This window comes from Oreochromis aureus, linkage group 14 (genome assembly GCF_013358895.1).
Source record: "Oreochromis aureus strain Israel breed Guangdong linkage group 14, ZZ_aureus, whole genome shotgun sequence".
Lineage (NCBI taxonomy): Eukaryota > Metazoa > Chordata > Actinopteri > Cichliformes > Cichlidae > Oreochromis > Oreochromis aureus.
Genome location: NC_052955.1, coordinates 9,044,779 through 9,064,892, shown reverse-complemented (window position 1 = coordinate 9,064,892; position 20,114 = coordinate 9,044,779). Strand labels below are relative to the sequence as shown.

The following is a 20,114-nucleotide window of genomic DNA, read 5'->3' as shown; positions in this document are numbered from 1 at the left end:
TCTAAGAGAGTTTTCACACCCTAGCCGTCGAGCTAAAGGCAGATAGTATAAACGAATAAGCTAACTGGTGTTCTTAAATGTTTAAGGGATGTAAATTGTCGCTAATTTTATGAAATGTAATGTGCATGTGCTTTCTGTAAAAGATAAAGGAGACGAAACACGTTTTATTTGAAGTAACTTAAATGATAATGCGGAACTAAATTTCAATAGCAAACGTTTCTGGCCGGATGACAATTCCGTTGCACCGCTTTCTGTTTACAGAGCAACGTGGGTGCTGTGACAACACTTACATGGCAGGATAGTGCATAAAAAACTCACATCAGTGGTAATTGTTGTTTGTATATAACAAAATGGGTAAAAAGCGGCGCAACGACGAGTCTGCTGAGTCAGACACTCCGCGGAAAAAAGAAACGATTCCGGAGTTCAATGGGACAGTTTTTAAAGCCATGCTGAAGGACCCGACCACAGCCATGAAGGGTGAGTGATAGTACGTGCAAATCATCAGCTTGAAGTCATAATATTGTGTTATGCATTCAGTCAACTATCAGAGTGTGCGGTGTTTTAATGGCATCTTGTCCTTGCCCCCCTCCTTTTTTCGTCTGCAGGACTGGAGAAGTTTATGTCGACCGCTAAGAAGTTGCCATGGTCCGACTTGTACGATGTGGTTGAAGGTTATATTAAAATCTCCATGGAGTGTGCAGAGATCTTCAAATTGCTCGAAGGAGAAAAACACGTAGAGAGTGAGGTAAGCTTTAGTTTCTCAGCGGACGGCTCTGGCCCGGCTCACTCTTTCTGAAGTTTCTGAGTTAAACTCTGATCGTGTTTCTGTACAGATGATGCTGATTTTTGGGAGCCTGGAGGCGATCCTTCTAAGGACAGCCAGTGACCTCTCCCATTTCAACATGGTCGGCAATGCCATTGTGAAGAAGACCGTTTTCAGCTACATGAAACTCCTGCAGGGGTCTTTCCGTTCAGCAAACCACAGGTTGATTTGTGGATTTCAGTAGAGCACAATGACACTCACTTTAAAATCATTCTTCTGGCCTCAAAACCAATGTTGTTTCCCTTTGAACACAGGTTTATCCGCCAGTGTCTCAGTCTTCTGTCCGCCTTGGTCACCCAGGGTCCAGAATCTGCCAGAGAGGTCTTAAGTCACCTTCACATTAACAAATTTCTGTCTGGATTGGCAAAGATGAAGGATAAGCAGGTGCGATGCAGTATTTGTCCACAGGGTTTATGGTGTGCAGCAGATTAGTCGTATTCTGTAGATAAATCTTTTCTGGATATTCTAATTTTCCAGGGTAGACCTGATGTCCGCCAGGCTTTTATCCAGTTTGTGCTCTCTTTCTTGGTGTCTGGTGATAACGCAACAGTTGGACAAATATTAGAAATCAAAGGTAATATTTAGATATGAATTATAATTTATGCAGTGGACTGTCTGTGAGTAACATGTTCATTTGGTGTGTTAGAACTCCTGCCGGTGATCCTGAATACAGGTCTGAAGGAGGACCGGATGTCCACAGTCAACCTGATTTTGTCCACATTGAAAACTAAAGTAAGTACTAGTCCAGGACATTGGAGATCAGATCATGGATTTAGTAATAAAGTGTATTCCTTTCTGTCTTTCTGTAGGTTGTTCTAAACAAAGCCATCAGTAAAACACAGAAAGTACGTTTCTTCACACCTGCTGTGTTGGCCAGCATCGCGTCGCTGTATAAATGGAATGGGATTGCAGATGCAACCGTGGATGATGACAGAGTAGGTCGCTTGTTGTTTTGCTGTTTTGTGTCAAAAGAAACAAAGATTGTGTCAGGTCAGTTTACTTTAACATGTCCAAGTAACATTTTTATTTAATTACATGATATTTTTAAGATGTCGGAAAACACTGAGCTTTCTGGGATGACAGTCATCCGGGAACTCGTTCACAGTTTCCTTCTTGATCTATGTTGCTCCCGTAAGCATGGTATCAGCTTTCATGATGTCAGCCTTGGCACAGCTGGCAGGTAAGTCATTAACATTCCAATTTCACATTGTCCTTTTCTGAGAACTTCTCATGTGGAGCACTGGATTTTACTTCTTTGCAGGCCTGGTAACATTGTCTTGCTCCAGTTTTTGGTGGGGCTGAAACAGGCGACCGAGGATGAACTGGTGGCAGATCTGGTGGTGAATGTGCTGAAAGCTACCCCCGATATTTTGTCCAGATACTTCAAGGAGACTCAGTATGCATATACTCCACGCCTCAAAACTACTTGGCAAGACAATGTGAAGCTTCTTAAAAAGGTAACTGTTGGTGGTAAAAGTGTTAAGATAATATCTTATCAGTTTTTAGATGGTAATAGTCACCTTTGCATTTCTATATCAGATCTACGAGGCCCAGCCAGAGATTTCCACAGTCTTTCAAACTCAGGAGGTCATCCCTCTGCCTCGCCTGCTCTCCATGGTGATGGTGATATCTCTTCCTCCAGTCTGCAACAAGAGCTTCTTCACACAGGGCCTTATTGTAAGTGACTGAGCCTCATAAAATAAACTTATTACTGCAGTAAAGACTGAAAACTTTTTATTTTTTGGCTCAAATGTGTCTTCTCTGATTTGACAGCTTGCCAATACAGCAGCACACCTTACAACCCTGTCGGTGGTCAATTTCATCTTGAAAAGAGCTAGTAAGAACATAGAGTATCTTTTGGATAAGTCTGTGTGGTGCAGCTCAGACCTATACACTGCTGAGATGATGGAGGATTTAGTGCAGCAGTACAGGGAGATGCTCGGCAAGGTAGGTTCAGGAAAGTGCCTAATATAAGCAAATAATGCACCTTTAAAGGCTCGAATCATTGTTCATGCTCTGTTCCAGATTTTCCCTGATATGACAAGCATAATTGAAAAGTGGCAGTCACTTAGCAAGAAGGAAAAAGCTGGCTCTGAAGAAAAAAAGGATAAAAGCAAAGGGGATGCTGAACTGACTAAATGCAAAGTGCCTGGTAGTAGCATTCACAGTACATGATTATTGTTTATTCAAATTAATTCTATTTATTTAAAAAAACAAAAGGATCTGAATTGATTGTCTTGTGTGCTTTATGTTGAACAGATGAAGATACAGCTGAGGTCATTCTGCTGAAGGCTCTGATTCTTCAGGTCATATGCCTTTACCAGAAAGTGGTGCCGCATCTGGTTAGCCAGTGCAAATTTGACTTCAGCAAGCTTTTAAAGGGTAATGTTTTTGGCATTATTAAGCTCCAAATTTTGCTTTTTTAAAGCTTATTTTTTTCCAATAAATGGTTTCTGACACTGGTTTTTATCTGTCCAGGCATTGTGTCAGAGAAAGGAATAAAGGATGAAGTTCCCCCAGTTTTGCAGCACCACGTACTGCAGTTGGCCTTGGATCTTCCCGCAAGCAAATTCTCCTGGTTCCGTATGCAGGTAAGGAAGTTTAATTCTCTGATTTATTTTTATTTTTGGTTTAAAAGATATCAATTCTAAATAGTTTTTCTGTTTTCACAGGGTTCTGGAGATTCATCATCTGGAGAGAAATCGGTATTTTACCTGCTTCTCAAGATGTTTGTGAGCAGCAGCAGCAGCCACCTGAAAGCCTCCACACAGATGCTTGTTCTAAAAGTAAGGAGCATTTTGCCTTTTCCTCTGTGCTTTCAGCCTGCATTATATGAGATATACTGTATATATTTAGATATTTGAATTAGTGCTTATTTATTCAAGATTGGTCTACTTGGGCAAACAAACTGTAAGCATGTTATATTTTTATATACAAGGGCATCATTCCTGGAGGAATTATATGTATGTATGTTGGCAGATATTTATCTTTTGTAGGGTACAGTTCAATCCTCCATTGAATTTTTTTAAGTTAATAAAATCAGAGCAGCGTAAGCTAAAGTCTTTTAAGGATTTCATTTTTTAAGAGATTTAAATTCGTGTGGACAAATTTCCTCCAGCAGTACTGCTAAAGCAATTGGCATCCTGTGTTGTATTTAGGTACTAAAGGACACTGGTGTGTTCGAGCACACCTGGACTGAGCTTGAGCTCTGGCTTGAACAGCTGGCCAGACTAGAGCCAAGCCAGCAAGAAACTGTTATTCAGTTCTTGGAGCGGGTAAGTCTTCCAGTTTTTTTTCCTACTTTTGTACATAACCGTCATGTTGAAGGTTGGACAAAATAAAGGTTTTAATTCTTATGCCTGATAATAAACTCTTAAAATCTGCCTCTTGCTCTAGGTGTTGGTTAAACTGGTGTGCAGTTCCTATGAATACACAGATAAAGTGGCCAGCCTGGTCCAGGAAGCAGGTTATCTGCAAGCAAATCTGAGTAGCCAGGAGGGTGACACAGCCAGTGTCCCAGTTTCTCACATAGATGGTAAACATTTAAATGTGGAATGAACGCTGAATTCTTCAGGGCTCAATTATGTCTGTGAATGTTTATGCTTTTTATTTTTTCATCTCAGATGTCATAGACATGCTCGATATCATTATGGAGGGCAGTGATGGTGAGTTGGAGGAGTTCGGCCCAGCTGTAAGTGAAGATCTCATCATGCAAACCTTCCCCTTCAGTGCCCTGGTACCTGCTGCCCTGGAGGCCCGAAACAAGCTGCCAGCAGATAGTGGTAAAGGACCTCTGCCTCACTTGTGACAAAGAGTGAAATCACAAATTTGCAAAAAAAACTTTTAAAGCATGAAGATTGTTATGCAGTATAAGAAGTACAACTTTAAATATAGGGCCAGATTTACTAAAATTAATTAATTAATTAATTAATTAGTAATTTATGTTTAAAAAGACATTTACCCATTCTGTTCATGGACACTTTGATTGAAAAGTAAATGTACTGTAATCTATGATGTTTGTAACCATCTGTCTTTGTGTCTCTTAGGGACGGTATATGAATACTTGGCTGCAGTGCTCTCAGATGTGCTGCACAGTCAGAGAGAGCCGCTCCCTCTCTGTCTGGCTCTGCTGCAGTACGATAAAGAGTTTGTCTCCTCTGAATGCTCGACCTCTCCTCATTCAGCCATTATATGTTTTCATCAGTATTACTGCAAGTGGCTACCACAGCAGTGCCGTGAAGAATTGGTGGGTTTTTAGTGATACAAAGAGATTGTCTAACCAGACATGTTTAGACATAGTACTTGGACTAATACTCTTGTTTATTTTGTTAGTTCCAGTCATCTGAATGTCATGCAAAAGGATTATCAGATCAAACATCATACACTGCACTGATGAAAGCTGCCTACATCCAAGGTCCAGACACTTTGCTTAAGGATACCTTCAGGAAAAGTGCAGAAGAAGCTCTAGCTTCCCTTTCTCTGGCAGAGTTTCCAGTTGCAATCAAGCAGATATTACTCTACATCAGATCAACTGTGGAAAGCTTTGGCACAAGCCCCGGGGATGGTGCGCTTGTTGAAACAAGTTCCCTGTTTCAATTCCTTGAATCTTTGCCGTTTTGCACATTGTTGAATATGCAAACAGTGCATCATTTTCCTCTTCACAGTTCTCTAAAGACGTAGGAGCTTCCGTGTTGAGGACCTTGATGGAAATACTCAAAAAGATGGTGATCAAGCTCCAAGGCTTTCAGGAGGCAAAAAACTCTGAACTTGCTCCAGAGAAATCCTCCAGAGAAGGATCAGACCTCTTTCTGGAACTTAACCAGTCATCCACGGTTGAAGTTAACATACAGCAGGTTAGAAAAATAATGCTTTTACTGTGTTTTTTCAGACTTTGTAATATTCTCCTTTTTCGGAGTGAAGGATTTTTAAATGAAACTCTCTTTCTTTAGATCCTTCTTTCAGCTCTTGGCTCCATCTTAAAGCATCCATGTCTGGAGCAGTGGTTTCTGGCTCTGGAGCTATCTGCCATGCCTCCTCACTCTCTAAACCCTGTCAGACTTAAGCACTTGTGTGCACTGCTGACAGATAATATTCTGGTCCTCCTGAAGCTCTGTGCCCCTGTTCTTCATGAACTAAATCATCTAGAGCTTCTGAGGAGTTATATGGGAGCTTTAGAAAGAGCTGCTCTTCAGGAATTGGTGGAGAAGGGCTCTAAACCGGCAAAGAAACACTCCAGAACTTTCCAAGGGCTCCTGTCTCTGCACAACTACATGGATTCCAGTAATTTGAAGGAAGTTGTCTCCAAGTTGCTTCTCCTCCCACACGACAGCCTCATCTCCCCCAGTAGCAGTAAGGGGGCAAATTTTGAGCTCAGCATTTACGGTCAGGCAGCTCTACAGATCCTCACAGAGTGTAAATATACGGCCTCCCAGGACCATGGCACATTTCTGACACAGCCACACCTCTTTGGTCTGGGCACCCTGCTGCTGTCCTGTTCCAACCCTGCACTGGAGGCATTCTTGCTCCAGTTTCTATCCAGTGAGCCAAGCAGTGCAAAGCTCCTCCACACAGATGTGCTGTTGCACTGTCTCCAAAGACCGCTCTCAGCCTCTCTGGCTATCAGCTCTCTCCTGCTGCAGAACTGCTCCACTCACCGACTCCGCTTTGAGATGTGGTGTCTCGAACCTGAAAACATGGAGAAGCTTTCTGACCAATCGGAAGCCTTCCTTCCACTGATTAATATGTACTTACATGTGGCAAGCAGAGAGGACCCAGCCAGACCCAAAGATGGTATGTACCAAAACAAATAATTGTTACTCTTTTATCTCTTATTGCTATAGATATACTAATTAAGATATGCTTCTTTGCTGTTGTTTCATAGTGCAAAAAGACATTTTGAAAGCCTTGAAGCAAGTGTTGCTTGCCAAGTTCTCCCAGTGTGTCCTGGGAAACCTGACAGAGGAGTCCGGAGCCCAGCTTACAGAAACTCTAGGCAGTTTGATAAAGCTCTCTGCAAACATCAAGGACATCAGGGATTTGATCAACAGTCTTCCCAGTGCTCTTCAAAATGTGGACAGTTTTGAAAGGTGAAATCTATAGTCGCACTACAAAACTACAAAAAATAAATAAACTATCCTGTCAAAACTTATTTGATAAATATTCTTTGCTCTTTCAGATGGCAACTAGTAGATGTTATCAGTGACAAGCTAGCTGATTGCCCAGAAGAACAGGAAAAATGGAGGAAGTCTGTCGCCACTGCAGCTATCAAGTGTCTCATTGCCTCTTACAGTCACTCGAAAGATCAGGCTACTTCCCCATTACAGCAGGAGCACAGCATCTTAAAAAGACTACAGCGAGTCCTAGTGGGTTTACTTTACGCATACATTTTGTAAGTTTTAAACTTTTTGCATTTCCTAACTTACTTTCTTTAAACAGATATCCAAAGAAGACATCACTGCATCTGAGTGGAACAGTTTTGTCAAAAATGGACTAAAGTAGGTTATCTATTTAAATCCAATTTGCTATTTAATGTTTCATAATTTTTGCTGAGTGACTGAAAAATATTCTTAAATCTTTCAGATATCGCTACAGAGATCACCACTTCCTGAACACTCTGAGCAGCCTGTTGGAAGTGATGTATTGTGGCACTGAGGTTCAAAAGGACCTGATACCTTTACCCATGCTTTACACGATGATCTCCAGCCATTCTCTGTTCCTGCCCACCATGCTGGACTCTGAAGAGTCTAACAGCTGCCAGATTAAAGGTACAATGCAATAAAGATTTTTTTTTTAAAGATTCCAAATCACAAATTAATCACAAACACACATATTTGTTGTCATTTTAGAAGAGTTGGTATTCCTCCTACTCTGTCTGGTGAAGAAAACGCCAAGTGTCTGCAACATCAATCATTTTGTTGTACTTTTGGGAGCATACGGAGCTACGCTGAGTACCTCAGGTAAAACAAGAAAATCCATTTTCTTTTTTCTTTTTTGTGTGTGTTTATTGTCTTATCCTCTTATATCTTCTTCTGTTTTGCAGATCAAAAATTGTTACTGCTTCTTCAGGAATATGAAAGAAACCAAGTCAGCCTGCTGAAGTTTCAGTAGGTTGAATTCATCTTTTTATGTTCTAAGTGCTAGAAGTGTGCTTGTTTAATACAAAAACTCAGTGTGACTTTTCAACTGCAGGTCATTGTTGTGGGGCCCAACAGCTGTGGAGCACCACAAAACCAGTAAAAGCCTGGGAGCTTCTCTGTGGAAGCAGACCAGCTCCGATGACCTGTTGGCTCTCCTCAAACCTGACAAGATGTTGCAAACTATTGCACACTTTCCACAGCAGCGCAAAATCATCCCGCAGGTTAATGTTTTAAATGATATTTACTTTTCAGATCTACACCGATCAGGCATAACATGACCACTGACTGATGAAGTGAATAACACTTACCATGTCTTTATTATGCCGTCTGTTAGTGGGTGGGATCAATCAGGGAACAAGTGAACATTTTGTCCTCAGAGTTGATTTGGTGGAAGGAAGAAAGATGGGCATTTGAGGATTTTAGCAACGGCCAAATTCTGATTCCTGGATGACTGAGTCAGAGAACCTAAAAACTGCAAGACTTTTGGGGTTTTCCTGCTCTGCAGTGGTCAGCATTCATCGAAGGAACAGCGATGAAACAACGACAGAGTCATGATGATCCCTGTTCTCCATTCCAGCAGATAAACTTCTACAGGTCAAACTCCTGAAAAAGTTCATGCTGGTTCTGATAGAAAGGTGTCAGAATGCCCAGTTTATCATAGATTGTTGTGTATTGGGCTGCACAGCCGCAGACCAGTCAAAGTGCCCATGTTGACCCCTGCCTGCTGTCAGGAGCACCAAGAATGGGCACATGAGCATCACAACTGGACCTCGGCTCAATGGCCAGGATGGCTAGCTACATCACTTACCTGGGGAACACCTGAATGCATTATGGGAAAAAGGCAAGCCAGTGGAGGCAGCCTGATGCTTTGGGAAATTTTTAGCTGGGACACCCTGGGTCCTGCCATCCATTTAGATGTTACTTTGACACGTAGCACCTACCTAAGCATTGTTGCAGACCATGTACAGTTTTTCGTGGAAAAAGGCCTCTTTCAGCAGCATAATGCTGGTTTGGTTCAGGAGTGGTTTGAGGAGCATAACAACAAGATTGAAGACTTGACTTGTCCTCTAAATTCTCCAGATCTCTATCCAGTCAAGCATTTGTAGGATGTGCTGGGCAAACTTGTCTGATTCATGGGGCCCCACTTTGAAACTTGCAGCAAAAGATAAGGTTATGCCTGATCGGTGTCCATTAGTGGTAAATGACACACTGCTTTATATGTTTGTGTAATGTACATGTTTTTACCCTCTCTCAGGAAAGCACGGAGCCTCTCTACAATAATTATAAAGTCAAGGACCTTGGCAATTTGTATGATCCGTGTTTTCTGTTGCCTCTGTTCAGCGCCATATTGCGGCCAGGTATCATATTTCACTGGTTGTCATGATGCAGTATAATTAGTTTAAATTATCACTTCTTATATTTGTTGCATTTTTCCTCCTCTGTGACAGAATGTGTTATTGACTGCCTCAAGTTTGAATCCAGCCACGCTCTCGGGGTAACTGTAATGGCCCTGAGTAGCTATGATCCAAAGGTGAGGGCGGCAGCGTACCACGTGCTTAGCTGCTTCTATCAACATCTGGAGGGTGCTCGGTTCAGGGAAAAGAGACAGGTAAAATGTTAGAGAAATCTTATGTGTGTGTATAAATATTGTGTGTTTGGCGACACTGACGGGCTTGTTTTTGTCTCACAGCTGCTCTACTTGATGGACATGGTAAAAAATGGAATTCAGCAGCAGAATCAAAGACTCCCGTTTGTCATGACCACTTACATCACCAAAGTGGCTCAGCAGATGCTCAAACCTGGTGTGTAACCCTGAAAACTTGGATATCTTTCTGCTGACATGACCCTTATTATTTACTAATAGATGCTTTTTAGGTTGAAAGTAGGTTTTAGGCTAATCTAACCTGAATAAGAATCACAGTTGTGGTTTGCCCTCATTTTTCTATCTACCTTTGCCTGTAATAACAAAAGGATCATTGACCTTCACATGTTTGTTCACTTTTCCCAGAGGACCACATGTACGTGGTGCTGAACAGATTTCTGCTATCCCACCAGAGTTTGGACTTCAGAAGAGTCCCTGAGTTTTTTAAGCTTTTCTACAGCTTTGACTTGGAGGTAAAGAAACTGGTGAAAACACTTTTTTTGTATTCTGGTGCCGTCTGGTATTAAACATGATTGGTGAAGCTTCCTTGAACTTAAATGACTGTCCAAATAAACTCCTCTTGAATGAGCAACCTTTATCTGTTTGTTTGCTTAGCTCAGGCCTTTTTATAGACTGTTATCCGTTTCTGTGAAGGGTTGAAAGACGTGGGAGTCGTGACTGTTTGTGTTTTCTTTCTTTCTGCAGCACAAGGTGGAACGTGAGTGGATTCTGAGCGTGCTGGAGCAAGGGATGAAAGATGGACACTGCTATGACCTGTGCAACCAGCAAGGCATCTTTCAGATCCTTTTAGGCTTCAGCAGCAGCCCTCTGTGTGATGAACACTTCCAGGTACACACTTGTCTGTCTGTAGTTGTTTCATCATTTTTTTTCTAGTTGCGTTTTGAAGAAATCTTCATCTTAGATCAAGAAAATATGTCCCAAAAAACTTAAATCTAAAGGAAGATTGAGCCTTTCAAACTTTTGTATTACTAGTGGGAAGCGATTGTTACAAAACTGATATATTGACATTTTCAGACCAGCCAGGGCCTCTATGGTTTGTTTTGTCTCACTAATCTCTCTCATGACAGCATTTTTATATCTGTGACTGTTGAGGGTTTGGCATGACAGTCAGCTTGTCTTTCTTGCTGATTTATGTGAATATGCTCTCACTGATACAGTTTCCTCCAAGGGCATAGATTTGTGTCAAAATATTTACCATCCTATCAATTTCTTTCTAAGCAAGACTTGATGTCTGTGTTCTTAAATTCAACCCTTACAGCAACCAGTTTCACACGTGTATAAGTGTATAATATGATTCACCATAGAATAAGATTAGGATTCGTTGGTTAATTGGTTCTTGGTTGAAAACCATTTCAGAGGACTCATGGTACACTGCTACCTCATCAGTCAACTCATCTATGTGCATTAGACACAGATTGATAACATTTTAAATGTTTCCACATTACCACGTTATTCAAACAGTAATTTATCCATCTGTTTGCCCGCTATGTTCTAGATGTCAAAAATATTCCAGTGTTTTTGGAACCTGTGCTTTCTCCTTGAATCCATTTAATAGTTTTTTTCGGTGATCTGTAACAGTTTATGAATGTACTAAAGGAGGATATGTACAGGGTTGGTGCGATAGAGGACGATGCTAAGAATATGGTGAGATGGGGGGCAAATGAGCTGCTGTGGCAATGGCAGCCAAAAAAAGAAAATTATTTCAGTCATATCTAGCAAACTGTTAAAATCTGACCCCTTTGCTGCCAGCCTTGGGGAGTTCACTATTCAAGTGGATCTCTGGGGCCAACTTAATGCAGTTGCTTTTGCCTCTCTGCACACCCAGCAACTTATTTTGTGTGATGAGAAGGAAAGAAAACATCATGCTGTACCCGGTGGATTCAGGAAACTGTTGTTTTGGGGGCTTGAAAAGATTAGAAAAATATTTTGCATGCAGAACAAAAGTTATTATAGTTAACTACAGCTAAGCTTAAAATCTAAAACTGGATATGAAAAAAAATTATAATTTACTAAAGTAAAAATAAAAACCAGATTGTTTAAAAAGACAAACACTAACTGAAATAATCTTTTTGAATTTGGAAAACTAAAATAAAAATATAGAAGAAATATCCTTAGTTTTAGTATTAATGTTAGTTTGGCACAATTTGTTATTTTCTTAATATTATTAAGTTGTCTGATGAGCCCTTGATGAATGTTTGCGACTATGGATGTGTGACTGTGTGTTAGCTGCTTTCAAAAAGTTGTTTTTATTGTAATAGCCGTACTAAATGCTACCTCCCGCATATAACTGCTGTAATATTAATAAAGAAAAGGAATTAAACTAACGCTGAAACTGATACAATTGATAAAAATTAAAGTAAAACTAAACATTTTCAAATAATAAATATACTAGTGGCTCCCAGTGCTACCCCTCAGCCTCCTAGTAGATGCACCTATTGTATGAATATGAAAATCCTAGGTGACTTTCTTCTTGTTGTTCTTCTTGTTCTTCTTTTCTGAAAATCCTGTGAATGAGTTAACTCATTCACAGGATTTTCAGAAAACTTGACCTCTGACCTTGAGGTCGAGGTCACTGAGATTTGAACTCATACTTCACCTCGTTCTTCAGTTATCGCATTCACACTTGTTCGTCCCGGGTGAGGTGACGACAATACCCCATCAGCATTTGATGTCTGAGGACTAAAAACTAACCTGAAACAAGCAAACCCACTCTGGAAACTTATTGAATTTAAAATGAATTTTAAAAAAAATCAAAACAAGATAAAAAACTAATTAGAAAATATAAAAACTATAACAACTCTGTGCAGAATGGACTACACATTACTCAGCTATTACTGTGTATAATGAAAAACACCAATAATAAGATAGTTATTCAATACACTAGCAGGTTACAGAGCCACATCCTTCAAATAGTGAAGAAAGAGATCAGAAAGTACCACCGTAAAGTTCTGCAAACTAACACATTATTGAGGATAAGGTGCGTGAATCTCTGAACTGTACACAAACAGGAAAAATAAGAATATCATGTAAATATATTTCTTACTTTATAGGCACAGATCATCAGGGTGTTGTGTCAGGCTGCTCATGTGACCAAAGCGGTGCATAACCTCACCAAGACCTCTGGGCTCCTAACCTGGATAATGCAAATAGTTGAGAAAAGGTGAGCCTTAAACTAAGGTTTGCTGTTAAATTTTGGTTCTTTATTTTGATATTTTAATTTTAATTTTGATATTTTAATGACATATGTCTGTTTTTAATTGACAGGAATCTGGATTGGCAGCTGCTGTGTGCCATCATCGATCTGTTTCATGTGCTGTGGTTTACGGCCCTCGGGCAGAAGGCGAAGCAGGTGGATGAAGCAAAGACCTCCTTATCTGCTGACGAGAAACCTCAGAGTTTTGTGAAATGTCTTCCTCTGCCACTCATCAGTGAATTCTTATGTGTGGCGTCAACTATCATGAGACATCTCAGGTAAAGTGTCTCATCCATTATTCAGGGCTGTTAGAAAGTCCACACCTCAGGCACTTTACCCAAAACTTTTATTCACACGTGCAGTGATGAAACCTGAGATGTCTAGTAAATGTTAACTGTCTTTTGATGAAGGATGTCATTGTTTCATCTCCTTCTGACAGGTTGGGTTTGAAGGCTGCTCAGCTCAGCTTGTTTCTACAGACTCTTTGCTCTGTGCTGAAGCATCGTGAGACTGCTCTCCATGTAAGCAAACAGGCAGACCGGCTCACGCTCCACCCACAGCCTCTCTCCTGCACCAAAGCCCTCGCTCTGCTTCACTGCTGGGCCTCCTTGTCCCACAATACAGAACTTCTTACCCAAATCCAAGCATTGTCAGAAAAGCACAAAGTGAAGGAGTTGATGGGTGAGTGCTTTTAACAAATTCTACCATACAGAAAATCTTGTACAGTATCCACAGTAATCGTTCACACCAAGTGATGGACATCCTCCAAGCCCATAATGGAAAAGAAGATACTGATAATTTTTAAAAACATTTTTCAACCCTAAAAAAGCCTTATTTAAACAGCTAATTAAAAAAACTACAAGTTGAAACTTAATAGCATGAACATGATAAACATATATGAGGTGTTTGAATGAAACTAACTGGAATAAAAATGTGGTATGACCCACTTTGTACCCATGTTTGCAGTTGTGATTAAGATACTTTGTAATATCTTTACTTTGTGTAGCTTTGATAACTACTTACTCTAAGTGCTACCTCTAAATAGTTGATACTTCATATTTGATATTTATATGGTTTCATGAATGTGCCTGATTTGCAGCCAAACGTAGAAACTTTGCCTTAGAGTTAAAAGTAAATGCAAAGGAACAGCTGACGAAAGAACAGCACTAAAAATCAGGCTTTACAAGTGTCATGTTTATAAAGAAGTGAAAAATTTAGAGTTTTGTTATATTGCATTGTCACATTGTATATCGTTTTGTCCATATTTCTCTTTAGGGATGGGAAAGGATAAGGCCCGAGTTAAGAGCTCCCTTTCCCATGTCTACACACGAAAAGAAAAGTTGGCAGAAGACACAGAGACCGCAAATGATGATAAGAGTCTTCTGACAGAGTGTAAACTTTACCTCACCAATATCTTTGTTCACTGGGAGCCTGCTTTCCAACTCTCTGAACCCCAGCCAGCTCTGCCAACAGACAAGCCGGATCCCAGCTGGCTGGCCAGGATTACTGCGCACCTGGTTACAAAGTGGTCCCTGAGGTGCTTGGTGGAGGACTCGTATGATGAAAACAGGGCAAAAGAATTCTTGCTCTGGCTTGAAAAGGCTGTGATCAAACACACAAAAATTGTGGATGTTGTGCTGCTTGATCTTGGCTTGAAAGCGGACCTCCTTCGGCTCTACCATCAGGCCTTTGAAGCTCAGTGTCACTCCAGCATTTCAGCAAGAGTAGAAACCTTACAGCTTTTCACCAAGATTATGATCTCCTTGCTAGAGATCCAAGGCAACCTTCCAGAGCTGCATCAGGCAGTTGTCTCTGCTTGCATCCCAGAGGCCACACATGATCAAACTAGACTTGGTAAGAGCCTTCCACTTTTTAAAAACCCTCTTTCTGTAATTATATCTGATGAGTTATCTCAGTTAAACAAGTGGGATGTAGTATTGTTAACATATATAGTTTAAAAGGATTTAAAATTGAGATTATTGTCACGGTCCCTAGATGTCACAATGCTGCTGCTGCAGGAAACTTAACGATACAAACATAATTACTTACAAAGAAGCCCTGGCCAAAAGCATACTGCTTTTACATTTTTGGTAATTACCAGAATCGTTTATTTTGTCGTTTTTAATCTGCCAGTATGCAAAATATCTTTAGTTGAAATGATATTTTTAGGACTTAAATACAATTATTGTTATTAGCCATGACTTTTTCAAATGTACTGGTTTATAAAAGGGAAGAAAAAATAGTAAAGCACATTATTATTTTTTTTATTAAGATGATAAATTAAAGTTGCTTACTCGCATTCCAGAAGAGAAAAATGAGTTTTACTGGTTAAATGATTAATTTCTGACTTCTCAGAGAAGCTCAAATGTGGGAATAAAAATGCTTGAAATTCCTCACACCTGTTTGAAACAGCGAAATGTTGAGAACTCGCTGAAAAGGAAAAAGTTTGCACTTCGTGGTGCTGCATGGTCTTTGAGACAAACAGGGCAATACAGAAATTATTCTCACAGTGAGGTCAAGCCCTGAAGTCGACTGCTGAACTGGTATTTACGAAAAGGCCCAGAGGAAGAAAATGAAGCAGAAAATGAAAACTTACAGAAATGGATGTGAATCAAATTAAGATTTTAAGTACTAGAGACAAAAGGAAGACCACTGTTGATCTTCAAGTAGAGATAAATGCTTCTAGGTCAGTCTGAGAATGTCTCCACAATTACCTCCACAATTTATTCAGACAACTGAATAAAGAAGACTTAAAAGGACAAATAGCTGCTGGTATAAAGACATTGTTGGGGCCTGTAAATATCCAGACGCATCTCGAATTTGCCAAGGAGCACAGATTGTAGACTGTGGATAACTGGAAGGAGGTACTTTGAAGGGACGAATCTAAGTTTAAACTCTTGCACTGAAACTGATTGGCTCATATAACAACAGGACAATGATCCGGTGTGCAGAAACTATTTGACTAAGAAAAAGGAGCTCAGACTGATGGACTAACCAAGTCAAAGTCCAGACTTGAATCCTTCAGAGATGGTTTGCACAAAGAAAGTCTCTGAGAACAGCTGGAAACTCTTAACTTAGTAACAAAAGAGACTGCAGTGCCAGCAAGAATGACAACTCCTGTTAGGACTAAAGGATTTTGCCTAATAAATAGCATAATATTTAGTTTTAAACACATTTTAGAGATTTCTTAAATATTCTTTTCTTTTTTTTTTTTGACGGGTGGTCTAAGAAATGGTTGAATATTGTATATTTGGTGCTTTTTACCAAACGATGTTATGAATTCAACTGTATATTCCCTACATTGATTAGATACTCTGTATTTGCCATATTTGTTGAAGCATGAACCAAAAAAAGAGAGCCTACAGTAATAATATATATTGTCAAATATATTTTAATCATAATGTAGAATCCATCCTAAGTAAAAGTATACATTTAAATATAGAAGAAAATAGTAAATACATGTTTACATTTTCTTTTTCAGTATATTTAAAGTCCCAAAGTGACAATAAGTTGTAGTAGGTTGTTTTGTAAATGAGTTTGATGTCTTGTTTTCTTGTTTCCAGAAGCAGGGTTGTCTCTGCTGTCACTGTACATCCATGAGGTGTGGAGTGGAGCCACATCAGCTGATCTCTTCCTGTCTCATGTCAGTTTGGTGACCACAGCCAAGTGCAAGAAAGTGAAATCATCCCAGAAGAAAGCAGACATAAGAGCCATCTGTAATGACATCATCACCATGAAGAGTTAAATATATCAATTATATCTGAACACTTAATGTGTTCTTTAAAAAAGACCAAATGAGACTTCACAGACTTCTGTTCAGCTGCATTTATTTCCTGTAAATAGACTTAAAATATTTTGTAAACTTTTGTAAAACTGTCTTGTCATAAAATGTTGATTTATAAATCTGTTGTGTCTTCAATCACCGTTTTTTATTTGGAAATTTGCTGCTTTATTATTCATTTTCAGTCCAGTCCTTGTACCTGATATTTTTATAGGAATATCTTTTGATTGCTAAGCCACTTAACTCTGACCTATGAATCATTCAAGTATAAAGAAAATTCACTTAACGATAAACTAGTGTTGTCTAAACATAACAAACAACTTGACAAAAGACTAATTTTAAATTGTATCTTTTTAAAAAATGGTTCTTCTGGTTTTGTACGTATTAGTTGTCCTGATATTGGGAAGTCAAAAAGAAGGAAGAGCATGTGGATGGAAGGATGGATGGAAGCATAACTTATTTTAAGCTAAGCTTTGTTTGCAGGTGGAATTCTTGAGATTGTTTCCTTTAACTAACTAATGTATCAAAGTAAGACATCTAAGATTTTGTTCATACACCTTGGGCCACCCCTACATTTCTTCATAATGCTTGCAAGGAACCAGAAATCTAGTAATTTTTAGTCATGTTCATGCAAAACAGGGAAAAAACAACAAATGATGTGACACAGGACCTGTGAGATGCATTTAGACCTTCAGTTTTGTTCAGCTACTGCTCACCAAAACCTTCTTTAGAAATGGTCTCAGTGGAAGGGTTGCTGGCAAGAAGCCATTCTTAAGGAAGGAAAATGAAGTGAAAAGGCTGAGGTGTGACAAATTACACAAGAACTGTCCTGAAAATCAGTGGCAAAGGGTCTTATGATGTGATAAATCCAAATTTTAAAATGTTCATTCAAACCATTGTGGAAATGTACGGAGGAGGTACAACAGTGAGTGTCTATAGCCATTTGTAAAAAGTTAAAAAAAGAAAAAAGGTGGCGGCTCTGTCATGGTTTGGGGCTGCCTTTCAGACTGTGGTATTTGGCATCTTATCATTAACACAGTAAAGTACTTTTAGAGTTTGATTGTCAAAATCTTCATTTTTCAGCATGACAATGATCCCAATACACTGTCAATGCAGTAAAAGTTTACCTGGATAGAAAAAACAGTGAAAGTTGTGGATTGATCTGGACCTCAATGAAGAGCGTTGAATGTTCTTTAAGAAGCCTGGAGAACCATTCCTGAAGAATTCTTAAAGAAATTACAAAAAGTTGGTCATACCACACCAGGTGACTTTAAAATTATTATTAGAACTATACAAAGTCTATTTTGCTTTGTATACCAGATATCCCTGTACGTTTACATGTTCCCATTTCCCTAGTAAAATGCAAAGAAATGAGAGGCGGCTCAGAACTTTTCCAAAGTACTGTATGTACAAATTTTGAGCAGAAATTTTGGGGACTAAAAAGAAAATGGAAGGAGCAAAGCTGCCTAATATGCTCTCGCTGTCCTTGCTCTTATGTACACACACACTGTGGTTTAAAGCTCAAAGCAGCTGTTACGTAACATTGTTTTAATGGTTAAGGAAGCCTTGAACTTTGCAGTGATCGGTGAGATGTTAGGAATGATGGCCACTTCTTCTCATTTTAAATTTCATTAGTGCTGTTGCACCTTATCATCACAGTTTGAATCTGAGTCCATCGCCTCCGTTTTTCACTGTTCTCATTCAGGTCGAGTCTCTAGTGAATTAGTTGACGTGGGATTCCTGCAATGACAACAAGACAATTTTAAGTATAAGCAACCCTTTAGGGATTACGCATATTGAAACATACTGAAACATACATACATGTTTCAGCTATAAAACGCACTTTAAAGGCATTAAAGGCAACCTTTAACCTTTACACTTACTTTGGTAGGTTTCCACTGCGAGACAGTAGATTCAAAGTGAGAAAAAGACATACCACAAAGGTAATGACGACTACCCAAAATATTATAACAACTGAATCTGGAAGGAGAATAGAAAATGTGTTATTTTCGTGTAATAAAAACAAGACAGAACAATTATGTAAAGCGTTAAAATAAACAACTTACATTTATAGTACTTTAACGTTCTCTCGTCCACAATCACGGGATCCAGGTAATCATAATAGTATTCATATATAATCCCGCTGGTAGAGTTCTCCACTCCAGCCATCTGAGAGGAAACGTGTTACTGTCTCATTCACAAAAATCTGCTAAAGAAAATAATAGCCATTTATTGCTGTTTCTAGCATGAATCGTCTTAGAGAAATATACGTGAAATCCTCACCCGCGTGTGTGTTTAGCGATTCAAGTCCAGCTGTTTCTTCTGTCAGTACTACTCGTTTTGTATTTTAAAGGCTGGATGCAGTTTGCAGGTTTGGTCACAAGGGGGCAACATTAGGCCATTCAAGAAATGCGGCGTTCTGGTTCTGCGCTTGCAGTTTATAAGTTCCACGTACTTTATATTTTACCTATAAATGTAATTGCTATAAGAGATTTTGTGGATTTTATTCTTCAGACAAGTTTTAAAATAATAGAAGAACTTCCGGTTCCATCGGTTGATGGGGGGCGTGGGGCACCAGCAGGAATTAATGGGATCTCATGGGGCTGTAAAACAACAATTTAATCTTCATTGTGTTTTCAGATACTATACACTTAGAATTTTAGATTCAAGTTGTTTTTTGTTTGTTTGTTTTTTAAAAGGACGTTACAGCATCATGAGTCACTTTACGATATCCGACATTTTAGTTTCAGGCATGAAGCCAGCTGCATTGAATTTGTAACAGTAGCTTCCTCTTTAAACAAAACAGTCCCTTCTTATCAACTCGTGCACTTTTCTGTCGTTGGTTTAATACGATTCTAATGTCTCGTTATCGAATGGGTGCCATCAAGGAAAGGCATATAGTCGTAAATCCAGAACTCGTCATAAGACTGTAAGAATTAGCAAGACGTTTGATGAGATAAATCTAAAAGCAAAAGAAAATTCCATAAAAGAAAAGAAAGCTCCACGGTGTCTTTTATTTCACCTAACATTGATACGGTATAACGAAAATAAAATGTGTCTCGCTCATTTCAGCCGCTTAGCTCCATGTCGTCAGCGCCCCCTGCTGTGCTTCCTGCTGAATTACAAACAACTTCTTGATTGGCCCCGGTGGTATAAAATCATTGGAAATTAAAAAAAAAAAAAAAAAATCAGTATACTAGATGTTATTTTTAACAGTGTGCTAATAAGTACATATAATTACATCTTTATTTTAGTTATGTTAAAAATAGGAGCAGACATGCTGAAATATGTAGAGTACACAGGGACTTAAAGAGTCGCGCTGATCTTATGACACGCATCTGGAAATTGTTTGATTTTAGACAGTTGTTCTCGTCTATAAAAGGCACTAGGTATTTACACTGACAGTTTTGGGCACATGGTCGTCATTCCAAAGGTTTGCCCATAGACTGCGAGTTACCTATAGCCGGGCCAAAAGTGCATTACCCCACGGCACAGGTTGTGGGAATTTCACCTGTTAC

General features: G+C 39.4%; 1 protein-coding gene and 1 long non-coding RNA gene across 2 annotated transcripts; one reads left to right on the top strand and one right to left on the bottom strand.

The window, feature by feature from the left end:
* Positions 1-234: 234 nt before the first annotated feature.
* Positions 235-16,734, top strand: urb1 (URB1 ribosome biogenesis homolog). The gene is made up of 39 exons (XM_039598308.1): positions 235-477; positions 606-745; positions 834-985; positions 1,078-1,207; positions 1,301-1,397; positions 1,470-1,555; positions 1,633-1,758; positions 1,873-2,003; positions 2,085-2,280; positions 2,363-2,500; positions 2,597-2,770; positions 2,849-2,975; positions 3,083-3,205; positions 3,302-3,414; positions 3,496-3,609; positions 3,982-4,098; positions 4,220-4,358; positions 4,447-4,605; positions 4,870-5,069; positions 5,156-5,373; positions 5,487-5,676; positions 5,773-6,613; positions 6,705-6,909; positions 6,999-7,185; positions 7,259-7,317; positions 7,403-7,587; positions 7,669-7,779; positions 7,863-7,926; positions 8,012-8,180; positions 9,215-9,317; positions 9,408-9,568; positions 9,650-9,761; positions 9,968-10,074; positions 10,307-10,450; positions 12,673-12,782; positions 12,887-13,093; positions 13,255-13,496; positions 14,091-14,669; positions 16,379-16,734. The coding sequence occupies exons 1-39, from the start codon at positions 351-353 to the stop codon at positions 16,558-16,560; spliced, it is 6,765 nt and encodes a 2,254-aa protein (XP_039454242.1). The 5' UTR covers positions 235-350; the 3' UTR covers positions 16,561-16,734.
* LOC120432923 lies at positions 16,395-18,276 on the bottom strand. Its single transcript, XR_005608200.1, has 3 exons — positions 18,243-18,276; positions 17,724-17,822; positions 16,395-16,529 (listed from the first exon to the last, which is right to left on the bottom strand). It is a non-coding gene; the product is annotated as an uncharacterized LOC120432923 (long non-coding RNA).
* Between the last annotated feature and the right edge of the window lie 1,838 nt (positions 18,277-20,114).

Excerpts from the sequence above, each read along its gene's own strand:
- urb1 (XM_039598308.1), top strand. The coding sequence starts at position 351 with ATGGGTAAAAAGCGGCGCAACGACGAGTCTGCTGAGTCAGACACTCCG. Across the intron at positions 6,910-6,998 it reads AATGTGGACAGTTTTGAAAG|ATGGCAACTAGTAGATGTTA; the intron begins GTGAAATCTATA and ends TTGCTCTTTCAG. Across the intron at positions 7,780-7,862 it reads AGCTACGCTGAGTACCTCAG|ATCAAAAATTGTTACTGCTT; the intron begins GTAAAACAAGAA and ends TCTGTTTTGCAG.